A 9,319-nucleotide genomic window follows, 5' to 3' on the forward strand; every position below is an offset into this window, starting at 1 on the left:
TTATGCAGGTACCCTTGTGGATGAAGTGTGCCCCTCCCTCCCCTGGCAGTTTCCCACTACTATGTCGGGCTTATTTTATATAGAAGGAAAATGAGACCAAGATTTATTAAGAATTTGCCGTGAACACCAATCAAGTGAAGGTAATATTTGGCTGAGAATCTGACCTAGGGATAATTTCTCTTTTGAGAGATAATGTAGTCATTCTTCATATATGAGAGTTAGATAAGAGGTAAAAAGAAATTAGCTTTGAGGCCTATAGGCAAGAGACCTGTAAGAATTAAATCTAGGCCGGCTCGGTGGCTCAGTCTGTAATCCCACGCTTTGGGAGGCTGAGGTGAGTGGATTGTCTGAGCCCATGGGTTTGAGACCTGCCTGGGCATCTTGGCGAGACCTTATCTCTACAATAAATAAATAAAAAAATTAGCCGGGTGTGGTAGCGCGCGCCTGTAGTTCTGGCTCCTTGGAAGGCTGAGGCAGAAGGATCGCCAGAGCCCAGCAGGTCGAGGCTGCGGTGGCCAGGAGTGTGCCACTGCACTCCAGTCTGAGTGACAGAGTGAGACTCCAACTCAACAACAAAAAAATTAAATCTAAACTGATGGAGAACAAATGAGCAAAATTTTTAATCCAAATAGAAAGTATGCTTCAAATGATCTTAGGCAAGTTGCTTAAACTCTTTAAGGCTTACTCTCCTCACCTGTAAAACAAGGTATCTGCCTGGTTTTTGTAAGGGTTAAATTTTATACTTTTTGGTAAAAGACACAACACAATATCTGACAATAAATGTTCAATATTTGTGTGTTTCCTCTTGGTTTCTTATGCTCCAACATATTATGCTGAATCATTGCAAATTGCCTTTTTTATGAGTTAAAATGGTTTGAGTATGAGCAATTTTGTGAGTTTCAAGCAATTACTCTATGAATGTAAGCTCTGAGACCACGATCAGCTGTCCCATCTCGAATTTACATGTAAGGGAAGGGCAGGGCAGACCAAAACTGGAATAAAACAGATAATTTTTCGGGGCCTGGGCTTGAGAGTCTATTTGCAAGTAGAAATAAAATAGGATTTACAAGTATATAAGGAGTAGAAGGAGAGTCCAATTGGCAGACATAGGTTTACATAATCAGGGTTAGGCAATTGCAAACAGGACAGCTGCTCAATGGTTTTGGCACTAAAATATATTGACCAGCTGAGATATCATTAATGCTTAACAATTTTGTCCTTATGACCATATCTTGGCCAATTAGTTTGCCTTTGACCACCAAAGGGTATAATTTATTCTGATGTAAATGGCACATGTGTATCTGTGTAGCTCTATTTGCATTGATGTATTGCATAATATACACTAAATATAAATGCATTCACTTCTTTGGAATATCATGTTAGATGGTGTGATTAAAAGGAATAGGATTAAAATATAAACTGATTTCTTTAAAAAAATAATTAGTCATCACTCTGGGAAACCTTTGCATGAGAAAGTAAAAAGATCCAAATAATTAAAGTAATTTTCAGAAATGAATTTTTAGAGAATTATTATATAAAAAGCAATCTGGCTGGGAAAAGCCAGTTCCGCACAATTTATGCATACAAATAAATACAGACAGGAGGAAAGCAATTGCTACAAGACAATGATTGAAGAACTCAAACAGAAAGCTACTTGTACAGTCAGAAGAAATCATTGGGCCAGTATCACAAGCGTATAAAGATATTTTAGAAATGCTTCTAGCTAGGTAGTCTCTCCATAGTGCATTTAATCATGAGATCAGCAAAACAAATGAGGACAAAATATAAGAGCATTTTACACAATGCTTCATACACTAAAGTTTAATGCATTAAAATACTCCAAATATTTTCAGAACTTGTAATTTTAACATTTGCCAAAAAAGTGTAATACAAAGTTTTATTCAATAGCAAAAAAGTCATTCAAACACAGAAATCTCACTACCTAATTCAAAATGCATGTTAATCAAGAATTTTGCTTGTAAATTGTTTCAATTTTAAATCATTCGCAGTTTATTTAATTCGACATCTACTGACTTTTAAAAATTATTTTTACTGGCATTTCTAGATTAATCTTGAAACTTGGGACTGGTCATATACCAGGGTGCCAAAGAAATGTATACACGTTTTAATCAATGTTAAGAGATGTCTACCATAAGCAGAAGTGTCTGGACACTGATGGTAACCACTTTGAGCACCTCTTGTTACTGCAAAAGTCAAACATGACTTTTATTTATCTAATTGAGTTTAACAATTTTATTACAGTTTTTTCCTTTCTTAAAATGTGTATATATATTTTTGGCACCCTCTGTATTTTTTCCTTCCTCGCAATAAGTATTTATTTGGCTACAGATGATTGTTCCTCTTCCCTACATAAACTGCTAAAAGTAGCATCAATGTTCCTTCTTCAAAGTCAGAGACCTGATAGCAAGACCTTTATATGAGGAGTATAAAATAAAGAGTCATCCAAGAAAGTCACTCCTTACATCCAAAGAAAGACTTACTCATCTGATAGAAATAAAACTCTGCCTGAATATTGCAAAGGAACTCAAGAATAAGGAATCCTTTCTAATAATCCTATTCTTTCTTTTTTCTTTTCTCTTCTTTCTTTTTTTCTTTCTTTCTTTCTTACTGGTGATTTGCAAACTATTAAAGAAGTCCATTTTTATGGTCTAGTTTATTTCTTTCCCTTCTTTCGATGGAGGGCTTTTACCAAAACTTGGAGAAAAGATCATGGAATATTAGTAGTCAAAAAGACTTGAGCAATCATCGAGTTCCTCATTTATTAATGAAAAACTTCAGGTGGAAAACACTTGTACAACTTAACATTCTATGGCCAGTTAGTGGCAGAGCTGAGACCGGGTCCCAAACATGTACCAATAACTAGACAAACACCATTTCCTCTAAATTGTGCTATCTTAAAACTACTTTTAAAGCCACATTTCCTTTAAAATATTATGTACCCAATTAGCATTTTCAGGCTGAATAATCAGCATCTTTGCTGTTGTGGTTCTGCATTTCAAAGGTAGTAGCAGGACAGCCTTTTAAGTTGAAACTCCTGGGATAAAGGAATCCTGAGGGGCAGCTTGTAGGAGGTGTCCATCTCCATGCTCTGTCTTCACCTCACACTGGCACTCCTCCACCAGCATCACCACCTTGACCACGGGGGCAAGGCCAGTGCAGTTCAGCGGCAAGTGTATTGTGGTGAACTTGGCAGGAGAACAGTGGGAGCAGAAGGTATGTGGGTGCTGTGCAGCTCCAGGAAAATGAGCAGACCCGCATTTTCCAAAGCAAAGGTTGTTCTGGACAACTACTTTTTCACAGTCTTCATGGGTGATCATCTAAAAATCAAACACATTTCCACTACGTTATCTTGAGTCATTTCTTAAATACGCATAATGTGGAAGCTATACTTTATAAGACTGAAGATAATTTAGGACAAAATTTCCATAGCTTTCCAATTTGGATACATTTTGCAACATCCAAGTGATGGTATTTAGGAGGGCATACAGCCACATCAACTAAGCTTTCTTTACTGAGTCAATTTTTTTTTTTTTTTTTTGTTGGAGTCTCACTCTGTCATCCAGACTGAAGTGCTGTGGCCACTCCCGGCCACCGCAACCTCGACTTGCTGGGCTCTGGCAATCCTTCCGCCTCAGCCTTCCAAGTAGCTGGAACTACAGGCGCGCACTACCATGCCGGTTAATTTTTTGATTTATTGTAGAGATGAGTTCTCGCCAAGTTGCCCAGGCAGGTCTCGAACCCACGGGCTCAGGCAATCCACTCACCTCAGCCTCCCAATGCGTGGGATTACAGGCTGAGCCACCAAGCCCGGCCCTGAGTCAATTATTAAAACAACCTTAGGAAATCCGTAAGTTAACATGAAGACATTTTACTCTACACTATAAATGCCAAACTTTCAGAAGTTTTATCTAATCGGAGTGATCAGTTGAAAAAAATTCTAATGGCAGTTGTCTTCTTCTTCTTCTTTTTTTCTTTTTGAGTCAGAGTCTCACTCTGTCACCCAGGCTGGAGTGAGGCGATATGCTCACAGCTACCACAGCCTTGACCTGCTGGGCTCAGGTGATCCTTCTGCCTCACCTTCCAAGTAGCTGGAACTACAGGCACGCACCACCACGCCTGGCTAGTTTTTTTTATTTATTGTAGCGACCAGATCTTGCCAAGTTGCCCAGGCTGGTCTCGAACCCCTGAACTCAGGCAATGCTCTCACTTTCCAAAGTGCTGGGATGACAGGTGTGAGCCACTGCACCCGGCTGACAGCCTTCTTGTAAAAGTAATGTGCCCTACCGTTTTACTCCTCATAGTGTATTGTACATAGTCGGTTCTTAATACATATTTGTTCACTTGACAATAGATCAGAAGCTTCTAAGTTTAATGCTCTCCTATTTGGTGGAGCCCAGAGTGCATTCAGAGTTACGAAATCATGCTGCAGATTTGCAACACATATGCCTGCAAATCATCATTCAGAACACCACCTGCACCTCTCACAACTCCATACACAGAGCTTTATGTGCCCTTCCGAATATATAGGAGTCAGAAGGGCTTGGTGGTTCAGCCTGTAATCCCGCGCCTTGGGAGGCTGAGGTGAGAGGATTGCCTGAGCCCGCGGGTTCGAGATCCGCCTGGGCAACTTGGCGAGACCTCATCTCTACAATAAATCAAAACTCAGCCGGGCATGAAAGAGCGCACCTGTAATTCTAGCTACTCGGAAGGCTGAGGCGGAAGGATCGCCAGAGCCCAGCAGGTCAAGGCTGCGGTGGCCAGGAGCGGCCACTGCACTCCAGTCTGGGTGACAGAGTGAGACTCCAACGCAAAAAATACACACACACACACACACATATATATATATAGAGAGAGAGAGAGAGCGAGAGAGAGAGAGAGAGAGAGAGAGAGAGAGAGAGAGAGAGAGAGAGAGAGAGAAAGAGAGGAGTCAAACACCTTAATTTTAATTTAATTGGCAATAGAATTCAAAGTAAGAATTTCAAAGGAAATTTGATGGTCTGATCCTTAAGAGCAATTTTCTAATTGCACATGGGCCAACAGCACCATAATTATTATTTGATAATTGACTTGTCATTGCTGCATATCCTTCCTTTTTCAGGCAGAATATTTAAGTGCCTTGCATGGTCAACTGCCTTATAATATTGTTTGCTTAATTGGGGAGCATTACTGGACTGTAAAATTTTACTCTGTCCCACATTGGTTTTGATTCAATATCTTCATGTTTCAGGGTCTAATGCAAGGTCTCCATTTTAATTTAATGTTTGGAATATTGGTATGGCCAGGGTTGGAGGAAGTAGATAGTAGAATTTCCCTTTATGATCTCACTCTGCCATCCAGACTGGAGCTTTGTCTTATTTATTTATCTTTATGTTGGAGGTGATCTATCCAGAGAGATGAGTAAGACTGTGCCCCCAGTTAAGAAACTGGAAATTTAGAGTATTCACCAAAACTGCTCCGACAGCTACATTTGTGTACACTATTAAGTTGTGGGCGATGAGGTCAACTTGGTCTGTTGCTAAGGTGAGGTACACTGGAGGCACTGGCACAAGCATGGCTCATGGCAGCCTTGAATGCCAGGGCTCAGGTGATTCTCCCACCTCAGCCTCCTGAGAAGCTAGGACTACATGTATGTGCCATCATGCCCAGCTAATGTTTGTAGTTTTTGCAGCCCTCACTATATTGCCCAGGCTGGTCGTAAACTTCTGAGCTCAAGTGATCATCTGGCCTCAGTCTCCCAAAATACTGCAAATATACGTGTGAGTCACCACTCCTGGCCTGCCCTTTATCTTTATAATGTGGAATTGATTGTGATATCTACAAATCAGCCAACCCAACGTGAATCAGGGGGAAAATATTTCTAAGGGGAGAAGATGTGACTTCATATCAAGATTATATTTTGAATGCTTATAAGAAAATAAGTTAAACCAAATCTTTTTTTTTTTTTTGATATTCTAAAACAAGAAGTGATATAGCAACCCATACCTGAGAACCTCAACATACTTTGAGGTTGTGGGATAACCTTTTTAAAGTTGAATAGCTTTGACAAACTCTTTTAAAAGCCCTTCATAGGCCAGGCTCGGTGGCTCAGTCTGTAATCCCAGCACTTTGGGAGGCCAAGGCAAGTGAATTACCTGAGCCCGTGGGTTCAAGACCAGCCCAGACAACTTGGAGAGACCTCGTCTCTACAATAAATCAAAAATTAGCCAGGCCTGGTAGCGCACGCCTGTAGTTCCGGCTACTTGGAAGGCTGAGGCGGAAGGATCAACGGAGCCCAGCAAATTGAGGCTGCGGTGGCCAGGAGTGTGCCACTGCCCTCCAGCCTGGGAGACAGAGACTCCAACTCAAAAAAATAAATAAGTAAATTAAAAAAAAAAAAAAAGCCCTTCATAAACCTATGAAGGAGTCGGGTGTGACAGGGAATAAGATCATCATAAATGAATGTGAGGATTCTTGGAAAGGAGTCCAATGTACCTCGCCTTATCGATCGGCAAAGTTGACCTGATCACCCTTAACTTAATAGTGTACACAAATATAGCTAATGGAGCAGTTCTGGTAAACACTCTAAATTCCCAGTTTCCTAACTGAGGGTACAGTCTTATTTTATCTCTCTGGATATCTCACCTCCAACATAAAGATAAAAAAATAAAACAAAGCTCTGTGTCATCAATGTGATTGATTACTGATATTGACATTAACATTCTTGCAACATTTCCAGAATGGCAAGAAACAGTGGGAAAGTCAGAAGGAAATGGAAACTTTACCAAATCCTTTGACGAATGCCTGTGGATATCGGGAGTTAGATGAGACTCAGGCTCCTGACAGCTTTATTCCCTCTCTCTGCCTGTCCCAGCTGACCACCCGTTCCTGCAAACCTTTATCCTCTCCTCTCAGAACACAAACCTGGCGGAAGGGCACTGTCCTGCAGGTCTCCCAATGTACTTCATGGCTTTTGATGGGCAGGATGACCCCCTGGGAAGCAGGACTTTTTCTGAATATGAAGTGGTGCCAGAATTTCTTTGCTTCTTCCCGAAGAGGCGATTTCTCCAGTTTCCTCTCATCTACCGTCTGGTTGAGGGCTTGGGTTCCAGCTGGAAAGTGCTTACCCTCTGAGTCCCTGGGTGGGCGCAGCTCTCCCTCAGGCTTCTTCCAGAACCTGCCAAACCTGGACAGCATCTTCTCTCTCTGCCTCTGGCCTTCCCTTACTGGGCTGGTGCTTATTAGATGTGGCACAGCGACAAACAGATCTGGCTTCTCAGCATCCTCGTGATTCCCCGTGGGCAGCTCTCTTCGATTCCTTTCCAGGAGCACAGGGGGAAAGGAACACTGATTCTGGTGGCAATCCTGGTGCCTTGCGGCCTTCCCTAGAGGCAGGAGCACCAGCAGCTGAAGTAAGAGGAATTGCATGCTGTCGGGGGGGCCCAAGCTTCTCAGACCCGCAGATGGAGAGGCCCAAAGTAAGGCTCACTCTGCAGGACTGGGCGCAAGGAAATCCTATATATGGATAACTGCCTGGTGGGATGGGAAGGCAGGTGGTCAGTAACAAGGCAGAGTAAACACATTTATTGTTTGCTTGAATTATGTAGTGCTAATGGCTTTCTGCCTTTACTTTGCTTTTGTGTGTTTTAGAAGGCCCCAGTGAAAGCCTGGAGCCCAGGGGGTAATTAGCTGACAGTTGAGCTATGTCTGAGATTTAAAGAGCAGTATTAGCAAAAACAACACATTCTTTGCCCGGATTTCCCATCGCTGTTGTCAGAAGGTCTGGAGTCAGCTCACATTTGCTGTGTGTATCTGCATGTGCTGAGATAGAATAGACATGTTTTGATGTGAGATGTATATCGGATAAAAATGAAAGGCATACAGTTTTTAAGAATTCTATTCACACACACAGGGCCAAAGAAGACGTATATCAAAGTCATAAGGGAGGAAAAGGAAGAGATAGAGAGGTTTTGTTTGTTTGTTTGTTTGTTTTTTGAGTTGGAGTCTCACTCTATCGCCCAGACTGGAGTGCAGCCTCGACCTGCTGGACTCCGGCGATCCTTCCACCTCAGCCTTCCGAGTAGCTGGAACTACAGGCGCGTGCTACCACGCCCGGGTAATTTTTGATTTATTGTGGAGATGAGGTCTCGCCAAGTTGCCCAGGCAGGTCTCAAACCCGCGGGCTCAGGCAATCCACTCACCTCAGCCTCCCAAGGTGCGGGTTGAGCAGGAACTCATTTCTCTTACGAACTGGGGCCGTTGATTTTTAACCCACTAAAGGAATACATTCTCCTTTTCCACACGTGGAAACTCACAATAAGAATCAATTACAGGGTGCTAAATTTCACAACTGGTCAGTCATCAGATAAACTCTTCCGGTTGTTCACGTATTTCTCAACAGGGTACAAAGAAATAGACTGACAGCTCATCAGGCTTCAGTGAGGATGGGAAATGTCTCCCTCAAGCCATTCTATTGATTTTCTTTTTCTTTAAACAAATAGCCAGACTTGAGAATGGGGATTCTAAACATCAGGTTTGATAGCTTTGGGCATGAAGCTGGCTGGTGGTCAGTTCCTTGCCTTACTGAATCCACATCATCTTCCCTTATTCGACCATAATTGATGACCCGGTGAGTTAAAGATTGAGGCAAACGTGAGTTTTCAGGAACCAAAGGAAAATTTGTTAAATGCCTCCCATTTAAAAAGATTATAAATCAGCCCAGAGTATGAGAAAGAAGCAAAGCCACAAAACTAAAACTCCAGAATTGAGTCAAATCAACCCACCACATGATTCAAACAGTATTTCCGCTGGGATTCATTGTGATACCTGCTTATATTTCTCTCCTTTTAATTTAATCACTATATTCCTTGCTTTCGGTAACATAACGTTTACTATAAGCTTTCCTTCCAAGAAGTGACCCACTGGAATCTTGTATCCAGGCATTTGTGTTGTTCTTGGTAGTTGTGCCTGATTGCTATGAAATAAAGCCACAAGTCCTTTTACCTACAACAATGGGCTATTTTTAAATGGACCATCATTTTACCAGAATTCTATGAGATGATATATACTTTACTTGTGCAAAATATCAAGCCGGGCTCGGAGGCTCAGCCTGTAATCCCGCGCCTTAGGAGGCTGAGGTGAGTGGACTGCCTGAGCCCGCGAGTTCGAGACCCGCCTGGGCAACTTGGCGAGACCTCGTCTCTACAATAAATCAAAAAATTAGCTGGGCATGGGAGTACGCGCCTGTAGTTCCAGCTACTTAGAAGACTGAGGCGGAAGGATCACCGGAGCCCAGCAGGTCGAGGCTGCGGTGGCTGGGAGC

The 9,319-nt window shown here is 42.2% G+C and overlaps 1 protein-coding gene across 1 annotated transcript; it reads right to left on the minus strand.

The window, feature by feature from the left end:
• Positions 1 to 2,694: 2,694 nt before the first annotated feature.
• Positions 2,695 to 7,478, minus strand: CER1 (cerberus 1, DAN family BMP antagonist). Its single transcript, XM_008050951.1, has 2 exons — positions 6,922 to 7,478; positions 2,695 to 3,338 (listed from the first exon to the last, which is right to left on the minus strand). The coding sequence occupies exons 1-2, from the start codon at positions 7,423 to 7,425 to the stop codon at positions 3,042 to 3,044; spliced, it is 801 nt and encodes a 266-aa protein (XP_008049142.1). The 5' UTR covers positions 7,426 to 7,478; the 3' UTR covers positions 2,695 to 3,041.
• Between the last annotated feature and the right edge of the window lie 1,841 nt (positions 7,479 to 9,319).

Source organism: Carlito syrichta, unplaced genomic scaffold (genome assembly GCF_000164805.1).
Source record: "Carlito syrichta isolate Samal-C Ts95f unplaced genomic scaffold, Tarsius_syrichta-2.0.1 Scaffold154501, whole genome shotgun sequence".
NCBI lineage: Eukaryota > Metazoa > Chordata > Mammalia > Primates > Tarsiidae > Carlito > Carlito syrichta.